Consider the following 16,047-nt stretch of genomic DNA (forward strand, 5'->3'; position numbering starts at 1 on the left):
AGTAAGCAAACCCCCAGGACACGGTGAACACACCCCAGCTCACAGGCTGGCCTCTGCACTGCCCCCCACGCCAGGCAGTTGGACCACCACACAACGAAGTCCCAACAGTGTCCCCCTTCCTGGCTCAGGGCCCCCGCCTGGAGGATAGCGGCTGTCCCCAGGGACACGACAGTCAGTCACACAGCCGCTCTCCTGGACACATGCTGGCTCCCAACTGCCTCCGCGCTGCACGGGGACGGCGCAGGGTCCACGACAGGCGGCGAGGCAGCGGGAGAAGGCAGCCCTGGAGTTTCACGGGGTCCCCCGGCCTCCCTACAGCCGCTGCTAACGGGGACATGGCCGGCTCTCACTGGCGAGGAACACAGCGTCGGCATCCCCTGGGGGGTGGGAAGTGGAAGCAGCCCATCACCTGTGACCGGAGAGAGGTGATGTCCTGTGACCTCAGCACCCAGGGCTGAGGTGGGCTGGGGTGGGAGGACCCCCAAGAGGGTCTCCCCGTGTGTGGAGATCCCCTAGGCTTCCTGCCCAGTCGCCCCCAGAAGCTGAAGAAGGAAAACCAGCCTGTCCCCGAGGATGGGCGTGGTCGTCAGAGAAGGATTTAAGGGGAACCGAGTCCATCGGAGAGAAAATGGAGGGGCTGTGCGGTACTCTGACCCCCCGTTATTTTTTTAATATGTTTTTATTGATTTCAGAGAGGAAGAGAGAGGAAGAGAGGGGCAGAGAGAGAGAAACATTAATGATGAGCGAGAACCATGGATCGGCTGCCTCCTCTCCACTGGGGATCGAGCCCGCAACCCGGGCATGTGCCCTTGGCTAGAATCAAACCTGGACCCTTCAGTCCAAAGGCCGACGGTCTATCCACTGAGCCACACCAGCCAGGGCAGCCCCCAGCTATTTTTTAAAGACACCTGCTGAGAGGCGGCTGAGGCGTCTCTCGGGAGCGAAGGGCAGTGCTCCTCAAAGGCGTCTCGGAGCAGAGCCCACAGCTGCTCCGAGCTGGGGGCCGGGCGCCCGGCGTCATCACTCACAGACAAGCTCCCGGCTCAGGGTCAAGGCTGAGGAATGAACAGCGGCCTCTCCAGGGCCGCCTCTCACACGGACACCTCAGCAAAGCCAAGCACACGAGGACGACGCCCACACCCACGTCTGGGGCCAGCGAAGCCCAGCTGGACCGGCCGCGGGCAGCCGCACCCTCACACCAGACCCCCAGCTGCCGGGTAAGCAGACACACAGGCAGCCAGTGGAGTCAGAGCGCGCCACCCGATTCCCAAACCCCTAAAAGGGCAGCTTGGACTCATCTGTGTCCACGGGGGGCAGGCAGGGCACCCCCAGAGTGAGCAGCGCCGGCCCCCCCTGCATGCCAGCGCCCTCAGGGACAGCTCACTGTGCAGATGTCACATGCACACGGGTGCACACGGGGAGGGGCCTTCTCTGGAGCTAAAGAACTTGAACAAAACCCCTTTTTCTGTATTCTGACCGTCAAGGCAACAAAAGCAAGTGCTGGACGTGAAGACTTTCCCGGGCACCAGCGGCCTCTGCTGCTCGCCGAGGGCACAGCACTGGAGAGCCGCCTTCCCGGGGCCATCGCCATCCCGTGGCTGGGCATCGCCTCCGGCCCACACGTCCCCGGCGCGTTCTCCTCCTCGGCAACTCCGAGGCCACGGAGCGATTCCCCAGAGGCGCCAGGACTAAGTCCGCGCCAGCCCCTGCCCTTCCCCACCCCCAGCTCAGTAAACAGGATGCAAACGGCGCCAGCGGGGCTGGAGCCCACGCTGCTCCCGGGCTCGGAACCGGAGCCGGATCTCGGTTTTCCTACCTGGGACTGGAGCCACGAGCTGATGCAGTGACATCTGAAGCGTCACTCAATGGGAGTGACAACAGAAGCCCCCCCCCCCCCACGATGCTGAGCCCTGGGCAGCGTGGAGGGCAGGGTGTCACTCAGAAGGCTCCTCCTGCCTGTGCCCTGATGCTGCAGGGTCCCCACAGCGCCTCACGGTGGGCGGCCTGGCAGCCGAGTGCCACCCACGGGGACAGTCCCAGCCTCTCCAAGGGGAGGACAGCAGAGGGACTCATCCCTGTGCTTGCCCCAGAGCAGGGTCCCACCCCACGACCCTGGCAACCTCCTCCACGTGGACGCACGGGGTAGAGGCCACAGGACAGCCACCGCGGTCAGCGCAGCCGCACAGCCAGCTCACCAGGTCCACCTGCTTGCACACAGGCAGGCACGCGGGCACGCACAAACGCGGGCACACATGGCCTCGTGGCCTGCTGGGTTACTCTTTGGGGGAACAAAATACCCCGCATGCTGGGGGACGAGACCCCACGCGCCTGCCTCCCCCCCTCCCCCCCCCCCACTGCTCTAGCCAGCGCAGCGCTCTCACCTGTTTAGGGCGCTTGGCCTCCACACAAGACTTTGTTTGGAAACGGTGCCACCCTCAGACCAGTGCTGCGAGCCGGGGCTGCGGCCATAGGCCTTCCCGGGCCCGAGAGGCGCTGTTCGTGTCCCGGGTCGGGGGTCCCCTGCCCGCCCCAGGGCCCCAACACCTGCTGCCCGCGTCACGCCTACCTCATTCAGGACGATCCTGGACGGCTGCCTGGGGAGCGGCTCCACGGGCCTCGCTGCGCTCCTCCACGTCCTCCCGAAGAAGTGGCGGTAGGCGACATCGAAGAGAGACACGCGGAGATGGCACCCCAGCTCCGACAGCACCTCCAGCGCGCCCTGTGAGACAGGGTGCGCCCGGAGGTTCTCAGCGGCCGAGCCTCCCGCAGGTGCTGACGACCATCCAGGTAAGCCGGCCGTCAGCGTCCTCCGGGGTTTAGGCACCGATTTCCCTCCCGGGAACCACCTCTCAGAACACGAAGCCCCAGGCCCGGCCCCGCCTGGAGACCCATAGAGCCCAGGAGACGCAGGCGGGGGCTGCGGGGACCGGTGCCTCTGGCACCCGGTGCAGCTGAAGAAGCCCCGGGACATCACGGACCCCGGTCGGCCACGCCTGAAGCTTGGAGTAACCAAGGGTCTGCCTGCCGTGTGAGGAACGGTCGCCTCCAGCTTAGGCTATTTGGGTGGGTTTTATCGTGCACAGCCCAGTGAACCCTTCCTGATGTAAGCACAGGGTGGTGTCAGCAAAGGAGAGGCAAAGCTGTGAGGACTGCGACGTCACAGCCAGAGACTGTAAACACAGGCCCTTTGCGGCGGGGCTCAGTGGTGAGCGCTGACCTATGAACCAGGAGGTCAGGGTTCCATTCCTGGTCAGGGCACAGGCCTGGGTTTCGGGCTTGATCCCCAGTAGGGGGCGTGCAGGAGGCAGCCGATCCACGATTCTCTCTCATCATTGATGTTTCTCTCTCCCCCTCTCCCTTCCTCTCTGAAGTCAATAAGAATATATTTTAAAAAGGAAGGAAGAGCCCAGGGAACCAGATCGCCCGTTTTAACGCCGCTGCACTGCGGGCAGAAGCAGGCTCTCCCAGGGTCCAAAGTGCTGACCGAGCCGCTGAGTCGTGGATTCTCTTTGCTGATGGGCCACTTTGCCTCCCAATATTGCCAAGGCCCAAGGTAATGGGCACAGTGGTGAGACACAGATAAATAAGTGGAAATCAATAGCCTCCCAGCTGAGCAGTAACGCATGTTTGACAATAAATAGCAAATTTCTTTACCTGCTTAATTAGCGGCCCATCGAGCCACTTCAGGACGCACTGAAACGCCGTCGAGTCCTTTAAGGGCTGGCGTGCTCTGTGTGGGTGGGGAGGCACCAGCATGTTCTGGTCAAAAATCTGGTGCCAGTCACGCATCCTGCCGGTCTGCGGGTCACTGGCCTTGGGGGTCACCTGCACCATCCCTGTTCAAAGAAATAAAAGAGTTGTAAGTACCACAGTGCTCAGAGCAGTTCTAAAAGTTCCCTACCTCCCACTGTATCCGAGGACCCAGCATCCCCTAACCCGCCTCTGCAGCCCCGCCCTCCACACCCAGGGTGAGACTGGCACCCACGCTGCCTTCCCCTGGCAAGCGTGCCTGTCTCGCTCCAAAGAACCGCGCTGCCACTCCACTCGGGAGCCCATCAGAGAAGGACTCTCCGGGCCTCGGAGACTGGCCCAGGGACAGACACGCAGGGCCACTCCATGCAGCTGCGGAGGCTGAGCCCGCACAGGGCCCAGGCCTCGGGGACCGGGCTGTCTCCGCCGGGACTGGGGAGCGTGGCCCACTCAGGGCCCCAAGATGCAAATCTCAGAGCTTCTGCCGGGTCTGCTGAGTGAGACCTTCCTGCAGCCCCTGGAGCAGAGGCGCTCCCCAGAAGCTGCTGGGCCAGTGCCGGAGCCCCACCTTCACACACACAAGAAGCAGGCAGAGCAGACACCAGGCAAGACCAGTGGGTCCGAGCACCAGCGGGACCCAGCCCCCCAGGCGGCCCCGCACGGGCGTAGTCTCTCGCTGCTGAAGCCAGCTGGGGGCAGTTTGAGCGTCACCTGGCTCACCAAGGGTGTCTGTGCCTCCCAGCCGGACGGGTCCACCCTTCCTGAGGGTCTTTTCAGCCTACAGAGGCCGGACTCTGTACACTGAATGGTGGGGAGAAGAGGCAGCAGGCTGGTCCCCAAGCCAGCAGCTCTGTACATGTGGTTCCCCAAACCCTGGGGTTCCCCAGGCCAATCAAGGGCTCCGCGAGGTCAAAGCCATTCTCACATATCCAGGTGAGGCCTGCCTTTTTCACTGTATGGACATTTTCGCGGACGGAGCAAGGCCATGGTGGGCGCTGCGGGACTCAGCCCGCCCCGCGGCCAGGGGAGCAAGCCCTCCCCACTCACAGCGAGGTGACGGCTTCACTTACGGACGTCCTTGGTGACACTGTGAAAAGGACACATTTCTCTCACCTCGGCCTGGAGTACATGCATTTCTAGCATTCTGTGATGCTAGAAGGGGAAATACAAACTGGGCCGCATTCAGCACGGCCAGGGGTGATCCTGAGGGGCGCAGTGAAGGACGGAGCAGACAGACAAGGATAAAGCTGGGGCTGTGTGGGACGCTGCTCTCGAATGGAGAGACGGCGCCACAGCCTGCAAGCCGAGTCTTTATTTTATAGCAGATTCCACGAGGCAAAGTCAGGGCGGGTCAAGATGTTTACAATGTTCTCGCGGGTTTCGAATCCACTCAGTTACCTGCACCTGAACTCTATCAAGCTTTGTTTTGGCAGCACTGGCTGCACCTCCCGCAGCCCATATCACTCAGCCACATGGAGCCACAGGTTCGGACCATAAGGTCAGGCTCACAGCCACAGCCTTTGGCCATAATTGTGCTTGGAGGGCTGGGACTTGCACCTGGCTTTGCCACGAGAGGACCATGTCCTCTCGTTAGTCCAAGGCTTGAACCTGTCCAAACGCTGTGGCCGCTCTCCACAATCAACCAAAACTGCCAAAATGAAGGCAGAGGTCACCCGACCGGTGAACCCTGCTCTGATGATTCAGGCTGCGAGCCGAACCAGCGCTTTGTTCCTAGGGCAACACTTACACTGAAAAGAACTGCTGAGAAACGAAACACGCTTATTCAGACTTGTACTTGGCAGGTACCTCTCCAACGTGAACAAAATGGGCCTGTCACTTCAAGGAAGACTCGTAATCAAAATCAAGTTCCAGGCAAAGAGCAGAACTGGGAAAGTCAGTTTCCTCTCCGTGAGCCTGGCAGCTCATGCCCTCAGACTTCTCGGAGGTGCGTAGTGCCGCAGCGAAAGCCATCTTTTGAAATTGCATGATTAGATGTGTCAGTATTTGGAAGAACCACTTAACTCAGAGCCTGTTCTTTCCGGGGGAACTTGCAGAACGACAGAAACTCCTGCAGGAGGAGCGGGCCCACCCAGCCTGCGGGACGGACCGAGGGACTTCCGTGTAGCAGGATGAGCAGCTCACTGGCAGCTGCAGGCTCAACGCTGCGTCTGTCCGTCACTTGCAGATGTGACGCCTGTTAAGGACCTGGGCGGGGAGGTCATCCTGGATTAGCCAGGTGGGCCCCTCATGGTCAGAAGGGTCCTAACAAGAGAGGCCAGTGGGCTCCAAGCAAAGGCCGGGGGACAAGGACGCAGGGAGCGATGTGGAGGGGCCTCTAGCAGCTGGAAAAGGCGAGGAAATGGATTCCCCCGGAGCCTCCAGGAGGAACCAGCCCGGCCACCCCGGCTGTAGCCCAGGGTGACAGGCCTTGGACTCCTGGCCTCCAGAACTGGGAGAGAATGAATCTGCGGCTTGAAGCCACCATCTGTGGTAACGTTACAGAAGCCACGGGACTCAGGCGTCCACACCCTGTGAGCAGAAGGGCCCCGACCAGTAGCCGGTGGGAGAGCCAGCTGCCCAGGAGGCCTCCTGGCGGCCCCAGGGTCCAGCCCTGAGCCCACGTGGTCCCTGTGCTTCCCTGGGTCACGGTACTTGCCACTTGCCCTCGTCTCACCAGCTCACTGGCCAGCTGCTTACAGAGGGGGCCTGCATTCCTGTGTCCTTGAGACCCGGCCACCATCAGAACTCAAACATTCCCAAGAGCAAATGGAAGTTTCCATAAAGCTGACTCCCAAGCATTTTTTTTTTCAGAGGAATGTTGTTTCCCGTTGACTTTCCTTATGAAATCGGGAGGCTCATTCATGCGAAGCGAGTGCCCTAACGCACCGATGGGGCCTTGGACGGAGGCATGGCCCCACTGTACCAGCAGGACACACGCTGGGAAGGAGGCGCCTGTCTGAAAGGATCGGCCACCCAAACTCCAACCCTGCGTTGGCAGGTGGAGGCGGGCGGCAAGGTCTGCGCGGGCGACGGGGAGAGGTGACCCGAGACCCAGGCTCCTGGGGGTGGAGCCCAGGCAGCTGCAGGGGCTGTGACACCCAGACTCTTCCCTTCCGGCCCCACAGAACAGCTGCCACCTGGCCCTCCCGCCTCTCCGCCTCCACTCGGCCCTTCCCCTCGGACATCACGCCCTCTCACCCTCTCAACACGCGCGCACACACACACCTGGGTAATCCTCCTTGTCCTCCCGGAGTCAGACCAAATGCCACCTCCCCAGGATGAGCACCCCGTCCCCCCAGGGCTCCCCGCATGGGATCCCCACTGGAGTCACCACACTGCGCAGTCCCCATCGTCCTGCCAGACTGAGCTCCGTGAGGTCAGGACTAGGGACTCGGTGGGAGGGGTGGGGGTGCTGCAGAGGGAGGGCAGCGGGTCTTGGGGGCTAGATGAAGAATGATGAGAAAAAGGAGGGTCCCATGCTTTCCCAAGATAGGGGCCCAATGGGCTGGGGAGACACAGAAAAAATACAGCAGCTTTTGTGAGCCCTGCCATGAGCCAGCGCTCACACTTCCACATTTACGATTCCAACAGGGCTGAGATGAGTACCACCATTCCCCCCACAGTGAGGCTGCATGGCCATTCCCAGTCAGACAGCGGCCGGGACTGACTGCAAAGCCCCTTAACCATGCCTTCCCCGCGGTCCCGCCGAGGCCAGGAGAGGCAGAGGGACAGGAGGCCCCAGGGGTGGAGGTCAAGAGCACTGGCCAGGGAGTCAGGCTGGTCCTCTCCCTCTCAGACTCCTTGGAAGTCCTTTGCCCACCCTGCGTCTGCTTCCCACCTCCACGGTGAGGGGCTGTGAAGCTGCCGTGGTCTTTGCTGCTACCGCCTATTCAGCACGTCTACCGACACCTGTCTGACCCGGCACACACGCGTGAAGACCAACGCCCTGACTCCAAGAATCTAAAGATCCAGAGAGGCCCGGCCGGCGGGGCTCAGTGGTTGAGTGTCGACCTGTGAACCAGGAGGTCACGGTTCCATTCCCGGTCATGGCACAGGCCCGGGTTTCGGGCTCGATCCCCAGTAGGGGGCGTGCAGGAGGCAGCCAATCAATGATTCTCTCTCATCAATGATGTTTCTCTCCCTCTCCCTTCCACTCTGAAATCAATAAAAAAATATTTAAAAAATAAAGAATAAAGATCCAGAGAGAATGACAAGGGTTGAGGGAGCAGCACAGATGACAGCTAATCCAGCCTCCTTTCTGGGGGGGTGGAGGGGGGGCTGAAAGCAGGGAAGAGGGAAGAGGAGGGGGCCCAGGAGCTGGAGTTCAGCTGGGCCAATGTCTAGGGAACGGTACGGGAGGGTGGGAGCCCTGAGGGGCTGTCCTTCCCAGAAAAGAACAAGATCTTGAATAACAGACCCAAAAGCTTTGGAGGACTGGGGGGGGGGGGGGGGGGGGGGGGGGGGGAGCAAGTGGAGATCTAATTAAGCACCACCTGGAATTCCCTGGTGCAAAATAGACCCTTTGAGTACCTACCACGTGCCAGGCCCTGGAGAAACGGTGCTGACCACAGCAGACAGGCTCCCGACCCTCATGGCATGTGTACCTGGAGGGAGGAAGACAAGGACACAAGTTAACGGGACCAGAGACACGGAGGGGTGGAGGGTGCCGTGAGCTGTGACAGACACCTGTAGCTACGACCACCTCCTTTCTAACTAGGCAAGCGGAGCCTGGACTTCCTGCACATACTTCAACCAAGAGGACACACTGCAACACAGAAGGGAGTGGGCCTGGGAACCCGGCGTCTATGGAGACAGGCGCTAAAGGGATGTGCCTGGGTGGGGCCTCGGAGTCTGAAGGAGGAGCGGGCAGCAGGGCAAGCATGCGGGCCATGGAAAGGGGCCAGGTGGTGAGCTCGGAGCCGGCCAGGAGGTCAGCTGGCTGGACAGCAGAGGGTGAAGGCAAGTGCCATCCATGCCAGGGGCGCTGGACACAGGCAGCGCGGTGGCCTTCTGCGAGGACTAGGGAGTCTGGAGATCTCCCTGGCAGGTGGTACCCACCGGGGACGGGCACCCACTGGGAATGGGCACCCACAGGAGATGGGCACCCCGCCCTGGGGAACGCACCCAGGAGTAGTGCCCCACGGGCCTCCGGTACCGGAAGGCCGCTGGAGACGCCGAATCGGGGAAAACCAACGCCCGCCAAGATCTCAGCAAAAGACCAGACCGCGCTCCCCTAAAGCTGGGGACTGCAGAGGGACTCGGGGTCAAGGGGCAGAGGGCGGAGGGTGAGGCCCCCCCCCCCCCCCCCCCCCCCGGAGCCAAGGATACCCAGGCAACCAGCAGCCCGGGCCGAACCAAGTGTCACGGCGGAGGGGCGACATGCAACTGACGCGGGCACAGCCCTACGCCCCGCCCGGCCGCCGCGCCCCGCAGGCACCGGGCCCCCGCGGAGAGACATGCCGAGCATCCCCAAGCCCAAGCCCTAGACCCCCGGCCCGCTCGGCGGCCCAGCAGGTCGAGACCGTGTCCAGCCTCCCCCGCAGCGCCAGCCAACATGGTTCCGACTGTCGCTGCCGCGTTACCTAGGAGACCGGTCCGCTGCGCCCACGCCCACCCTGGAATGACGAGGCCCACGCTCTCGAGGAAGAGATCCACTACGGACGCAGAGGCCCCGCCGCCAGCCGGTGCCGGCGGAGCCGCGGGCCTCGGGGGCCAAGAACCGGCCGAAGGACGCCCGGGCCGCTGCCACCGCGGGAGGAGCCTCGCGCCCTGGCCGAGAACCCGCCCCGTGTCACCGTCATCGGCCAATCAGAGCGCAAGTCGAGAGGCTCCGCTCCGCCAGCCCCAGCCAATCGGTGCGGTGGCGGGTCCGTCCTGATTTGCATGCTTGGCTCTTCCTCAGCCAATGGGAATGTGACTGGCGTGAATTCCAGCCAATGATGAGCTGTCAGAGGCGTGGCCCCGGGTGTCCCACGAGGTGAAGATGCTGCGGGCGGAACCTGGCCGGGAGAGCGGGATTCGGGGGCGCTAAAGTCGCCGGGCGGGGCGGGAAGGAAGATCCGGAGCGGGCACAGGATCCGGAGTTGGAGCCCCCAGGTGAGTGCAGGGGGCGACCCCGGCGGGACGCGCTGTCCACGGCCGCGCACCGGGAGAGCAGCGGCGGCCCCCGCGAGGCCTGCGGTGATTCTCCATCTCCTCTTCCCTCGCGCGTCCCCGCGCCCGCCTCCACCCTCACCTCCTCTCCAGCCGGCTGGCTCTCTCTCTCCATCTTCCCTCTGCCCCATCATCTCCCTTCCCCCATCCAGTCCTCCCTGGCCCGCCCTGTCTGCCGTCCCGCCCGACCTTTCAGCTCCCGTGCCCGACCCCGGCCCCAAACTTCATCCTCCCCCTGGTCCTGGCGCCCATCTGCCCTATCTCGGTCCCCTTCACTCTTCACAGCCTCACCCCCATCGAGCCCCCCTTCCCATCCCCTCCCCAGGCCTCTGCGCGGCCCCGTCGGAGCGCCCCCGGTGCCAGTCCCCCCATCCCTCCAACCCTTTTGCTCCTGAAGGCTCACCCTGCCGCTCCCTCCTGGTCCCATATCCCCATCCTCCCACCCGTTCTGCTCCCAGGCTCTCCCGCGGGCGCTCTCCCCTCCTTGCCCCACTCCCAGGACCTTGGCACTTTCCTCCTGCACCCCCCACCCCCTCCCTGTGCCCCTGGGGCATCTTCAGGTTCGTTTCTCTGCCCACCTCCCTACCTGCTGCCGCTCCGGAAGGGCGCGTGGACCCAGGGACTGCACCGCTGCTGCGTACTGCGGTAGCGGCCGTGTGCCTGCCCACCTCTCCGCCTCCCACCCAGGCGCACCCAGCGCCGCTCCTGACTTTTGTACTCGGAGCTCCTGTGGGGGCTCCACTTTGCCTGGAGCATCCTGGGAGGGGGGCTCTAGTCCCTTAGCACCCTTTCCTGCCGTCCTCCCTGGCCACCATCTCCCTCCCCACCCCCACTTTCCTGCTCAGCCTCACTTTGTGATTCAGCATTTTCGGGGTGGCAACTTTCTTTGCTTCCTGGCATGATGGGGACCGGGCTGTGGGGCTGAGGGCAGGGGGTCTGGTCCTGCGGGGTCGTGGGGCCACCTTAGGGAACAGACCTGCACTGCCCGGTGCAGGGCAGGGACCAGCTCCTGGGGCTGGCTCTTCCGCCCGTTCATCTGTTGCCCTGTGTTGAACCACATCCTGGGGGAGATGACATAAGTAATAGCTCTTGGGGGAAACGGGCTATTAGGCTTTATGGAAATTAATACATCACATCCCAGGATCAGGAACACCGAGTTCTGGCCACAGCTCTCCCGCTATCTGTCATGTCAGGATTTCTTTCTCTGCAACTTCTCCTCCCCCTCACAAACCGCCAGCCCCCTCCAATGCCAGGAGCCAGCGCCCCCTCTGCTAGGGAAGTCGGGCTGAGGCCCATGTTGCAGGGTTTGGGGACCTGGGTGGGGAGAGTCCCATCCGCCTTCCTGATTGTCCCCCGGAAAATGCATCCACCTGCAGGGCCCAGGCTGGTGGCAGTTCCTGGGCTCTGCCCCTGTGCCCTCGAGGTGGGGGGCCCAGAGGGCATTGGCTCCCCGGGTCATGTCCATAGAGACTGCGGATGCTCTCCAGATCCACCCCCGCCCCCCCGCCTCGATGGCACTGAGGGTGTCTGGGCTAGAGCACATTCCCGCCTCCGCAGCAGCTGCTGGGGGCTTCCTATAGGACACCCAGGTCCAGGCCTGTGTCTCTCTGCTCTGCCAGTCCACAGACCTGTGGGCACTGCCCGGCACCTGGGAACTGAGCCAGGCCTGGAGGGGTTGGGCATGAAAAGTGTGGAACCTGGCCTCACGCTCAACGCCCTTCTGAGTTGGGGTGTGGAGCTGGGTGGGGAGAAGCTGGCACGCATGGGATTGAACACTGGAGGGGGCACGGTGGGACACAGGTCTTGCCTGGTGAGGGTCAGAGGGCAGTGAGCTCTGGGCAGGGCAGCCCGAGAGGCCTCAGACCCTGCGGCTTTCTGTCTCTCCTTTCAAGGACCTTCTAGCCCAAACGACTGAGGAGGAAGTGAGAGGCACGAGTCTTGATTTGCCGTTTCCGGGAGGGGCCGGGAGGGGGGCCTCCTCTAGCTGGAGCAGGAAGGCCTCCGCTCTGTCAGAGCCCAGGCAACGGGCTCATGTGCGCGGGACTGACAGCAGGCAGCGTGTCCTTATCCTTGACTAAATTCGCAGTGACCTTCACGGAGCCAGAGCAGTTTTCTGGGGTCCCTGAATAATGGGTCAGAGCGGGGTCAACTTCAGGTATATTTGGGGAGGACCGTCTCTGAGGGTGTCCAGGGCCCGGGACCCCACACCACTCTCCACCCCCCTTCCTGCCCAGCAGCTGGGGCTATTCACAGAGCTGCCAGCTTCCCAGCCACCTGCCCCCTCAGAGGAGTCAGCAGAAGCCCAGAGTCAGTGACTCCCTTAAGTTCAGCTGTGGCCTGAACTGGGTGTTCCCCATCCTCCTCAGATGTGATGTGTTAATTTGCATAAATGCTGATGGCCATTTCCCCCAAGAGCTATCCTTATGTCATCTCCCCGTTCATTCAGCGGCAGGGACGGGCCAGGTTAGGCCCCTCCCCTCCTGCCAGTTGGAGCCAGGTCACTTCTTTGGCTCTGCCCCTTGGAGGAAGCCAGCCCCTTGGACGTGCAGACCTCGGCCACCCTCCGGGAAGGCCACTTTGGAGGTGTTGACGGCAGGTGTGGAGGAAGCCAGCACCCTGGGGTGTGTCCGAGTCACTGGGGGGGCTGCTGGGAGCAGAGAATCCTTGTGACACCATCCTGCTGGCCTGGCAGGTCCCCAGAATGAGGACACTGTGGTGTCCTCAGATGTCAGAGAGATGGCAGGGCCCGGCCACTGGGCGGGATGACGGGGAGGAGAGATTGCTCTTGCCACTGACTTCACAGCGGGTCTTGTAAATAACCCTGCTGGGAAGGCTGGTTAGCCAGGAGGGGGAAACTGAGGCACCAGGCGGTGGTGAGACTGAGCCGGCCTCCTGGCTCTGGAGGAAGCCTTGGTTCTGTTCCTGCTGCGCCCCTCCTCATCAATCCTTAGCACCCCCGGACGTCAGGGTTCGATCCCAGCTCCCCGGGATGTGGAAACTGCCTTTCTCGCGAGTGGGAACCCCAGCACGCTCAGCCCCACTCACTATGTGCCCCCCTTTCTTGGGGTGACTCTGAGGAGGCGTGGTCCTTGGCTCAGCCAGTTCAGGGGAGAAGAATGGCGCAGGGGCTCCCTGAGAGCACACCTGGGCCAGGGGCGGATGTCACCCACGTTCATCCGTTCACCGCGTCACTGTGAGGGTAGCCCGCAGCTCTCCGTGAGGCCTGGCCTTGGCAGGTACCATCTCCCCGCCAGGTGGGCACGCGCAGGGCTGTGTCTTCTCAGTCCTTTGCCATATCCGATGGGGCTCAGCGGGCCTGCCTCCTCTCCCTGCGTGGCCCCGCACCCCAGCCTGAGGGTGCCCTGCACCGCACACCCCACTTCCCAACGCATAGCCCTGAGGGATGGGGTCTCCGGAGGCCACGCCCTGCACTGCCCAATGGCCATGTAGTTAACCCCAGAGACATCAGAGCTAACGCCTTGTGCCACGCCAGCACAGCCAGGTTCGACGAGCCTGAGAGGGGGCGGTGAAGTATAAAGCTGGGGCTGGGTGGGATGCTGCCCTCTCTGATGTAGAGACAGCACCACGGCCTGCGAGCCGAGTCTTCATTTTATAGCAGATTCCACGAGGCAAAGCAAGGGCGTGGTCACAACGTTCTCACGGGTTTCGAATCTACTCAGTTACATGCACCTGGTCAAGCTTTGTTTCCTTGCTGCACCTCCCGCAGCCCACACCACTCAGCCACGTGGGAGCACAGGTTCGGACCATAACCTGTCCAAACACTGTAGCCGCTCTCCACAACCCCTCCCCGTACCTGGCACCTGCCTGCCCCGTACCTGGCACCGGCCTCCCTCATACCTGGCACCGGCCTTGTGAGCTCCCTCCTTGCAGGCAGCCCGTCTTCTCTCTGGCTCCTGTGCTCAGCACTCGCAGAACTGAGTCCCAGTGCCGTGTGGGACGCAGATGAAACAGGGCTGGAGAAAGGGAAAGGCAGGCGCAGGGGGCCCTCGCTCGGCCTCCTGTCCACGCTGCAGACATGGTAGGCGCTCTCCCCGCCGCGATCTGGAGCCCTGGCTGCTGCACATTGAGATCCGTCACCCACTGCGAGGCGGAAGCCAGGCGCACGTCTCTCCTCAGAACCCGCCCCAACTTCCAAGACGAAGCAGCAAACCGTTCACGCCCAGGTCCGTTTCCCCAGTAAGCACGCGACATCCCCACATCCCGGGTCCCAGCGACGCAGGATCCTGCTCACAGGGCCCTCTGTCACCGTCCTGACCCCTGGTCCCGGGGGGAACCTGAGGGCCTGGCCCTCTCCCTCTCAGCCACTTGGCCGCCCTCTGCGTCTCCCCTTTTTCTGGATCAGCGAAATGGGATGCGTTGGGTGGAAGCATCAGGACAGTCCCTGGCACAGACACTCAGTAACGTCACTTCTAGTCACAGACTGAGCCCAACCATTGCCCTCCCTGGTGGCTCCCGGGACAGCTGGACAGAGGGTTGCTGTGCGCGCACAGGTTGGTGGGAAGAAAAGTGGCTTTTCGGGTTAACGGGTCCCTTCGGGCATCCGCTCGTCTGTCCCGTCGGCAGTTTCCACGGTGCGTGATTCTGTTTCCTGCCCTAAGAGGCCTTCCTGGGGACACTGTGAAGTGTGGGGTCAGGGCTCAGCCTTCCAGCTGCACCGATGGCTCGGCATCTAGTGTGACGGCAGAGAACAGGGGACACGTCGGGGCCACAGGGAGTGGGGCCCGAAACAGTCCCCAGGGTCCTGGCGCAGCTCCGCCAGCTCCTCTCTTCACCAGCCACTGGGCGAGGGGTGCCGAGGCCCCACTTTGAGAAACACTTCCCAGCTCTGTTTATGGGTGAGCTTTCCCGCTCCCTCCTTAACACAGTGCAGGAGGAAACGCCGATGGTGACAGCCCTGGCGAGGGCTTCGCCGGCATCTTCGGTTCTCTGACCCGGAAGCCTGCGTGTGTCCTGGGGAATGACCCCTGCGCTTTTGTCAGCTTGAATCTCAAGTCACACAGTCTCCGGTGCGCGGTGCGGGGTGTGCATGGTGAGGTGCTCTTGTTAGCAGCGTCCCTTCTCTTGGAACGAGGTTTGGTTGGGGTGCTGGCTGTCCCAGCCTGTCCCCTGTGGTGTGGAGGAAGCAGAGCTGGGCCTGTGGCATCTCGCCCTCCTCCGCCGCCCCCCTTCCCCCCCCCATCTCCCCTTCCCCTGAAGCCTCTCCCTGCTCTGCGGCCCCCCCTACCTCCCGGGATTGCCTGTCCCTGTCAGTGAGGAGGAGGTATTTTTAGTCGCCCAGGCCAGGAGGTATTCAGGTGTCAGGGACAGGAGGCCTGGAGCCATCTCCATCCGTTTGCTCCTCAAAGGACACAGATGCCCAAAATAGGAACTGCGGGGCCTAAGGAGCAATTGCCACCTCCCGAAGGGAGAGCAGTCACCCCGCGCACACGCTCCTGGAGAAGGAGGGCCGTCGCCCCGCGCACACGCGCCTGGAGAAGGAGGGCCATCACCCCACGCACACGCGCCTGGACAAGGAGGGCCTCGCCCCGCGCACACGCTCCTGGAGAAGGAGGGCCATCACCCCACACACACGCGCCTGGACAAGGAGGGCCTCGCCCCGCGCACACGCGCCTGGAGAAGGAGGGCCATCACCCCACGCACACGCGCCTGGACAAGGAGGGCCTCGCCCCGCGCACACGCGCCTGGAGAAGGAGGGCCTCGCCCCGCGCACACGCGCCTGGAGAAGGAGGGCCTCGCCCCGCGCACACGCGCCTGGAGAAGGAGGGCCTCGCCCCGCGCACACGCTCCTGGACAAGGAGGGCCTCGCCCCGCGCACACGCTCCTGGACAAGGAGGGCCTCGCCCCGCGCACACGCTCCTGGAGAAGGAAGGCCTCACCCCCACGCACACGCGCCTGGAGGAGGAGGGCCTCGCCCAGCGCACACACGCCTGAGGAGGAAGGCCTCACCCCCGCGCACACGCGCCTGGAGAAGGAGGGCCTCGCCCCGCGCACACGTGCCTGGAGGAGGAGGGCCTCGCCCCGCGCACACACGCCTGGAGGAGGAGGGCCTCACCCCCGCGCACACGCGCCTGGAGGAGGAGGGCCTCGCCCAGCGCACACACGCCTGAGGAGGAGGGCCTCACC

At 63.2% G+C, this 16,047-nt stretch overlaps 2 protein-coding genes across 6 annotated transcripts in view; one reads left to right on the forward strand and one right to left on the reverse strand.

Moving 5' to 3' along the window:
* The window catches only part of NPHP4 (nephrocystin 4), a 61,333-nt gene extending 51,824 nt beyond the window's left edge, over nucleotides 1-9,509 (reverse strand). Inside the window, exons 1-4 of one of the 3 annotated variants that reach the window (XM_036347835.1) lie at nucleotides 9,333-9,504; nucleotides 8,285-8,354; nucleotides 3,655-3,836; nucleotides 2,567-2,719 (exon numbers count right to left, since the gene is read on the reverse strand). In XM_036347835.1, the coding sequence (XP_036203728.1) occupies nucleotides 2,567-2,719; nucleotides 3,655-3,834 (333 nt within the window). In that variant the 5' untranslated portion in view covers nucleotides 3,835-3,836; nucleotides 8,285-8,354; nucleotides 9,333-9,504. Of the gene's footprint in view, nucleotides 1-2,566; nucleotides 2,720-3,654; nucleotides 3,837-8,284; nucleotides 8,355-8,874; nucleotides 9,009-9,332 lie in introns of those variants that run through there. The other 2 variants (XM_036347836.1, XM_036347837.1) reach the window with 2 other exon arrangements.
* A 101-nt stretch (nucleotides 9,510-9,610) lies between these two features.
* Nucleotides 9,611-16,047, forward strand: part of KCNAB2 (potassium voltage-gated channel subfamily A regulatory beta subunit 2) — a 62,694-nt gene continuing 56,257 nt past the window's right edge. For all 3 annotated transcript variants that reach the window (XM_036347839.1, XM_036347841.1, XM_036347842.1), the window contains exon 1: nucleotides 9,611-9,846. The gene's annotated coding sequence lies outside the window, so the exon portion shown is untranslated. The remainder of the gene's footprint in view (nucleotides 9,847-16,047) is intronic.

This window comes from Myotis myotis, unplaced genomic scaffold (genome assembly GCF_014108235.1).
Source record: "Myotis myotis isolate mMyoMyo1 unplaced genomic scaffold, mMyoMyo1.p scaffold_m19_p_2, whole genome shotgun sequence".
In the NCBI taxonomy this organism is placed as follows: domain Eukaryota; kingdom Metazoa; phylum Chordata; class Mammalia; order Chiroptera; family Vespertilionidae; genus Myotis; species Myotis myotis.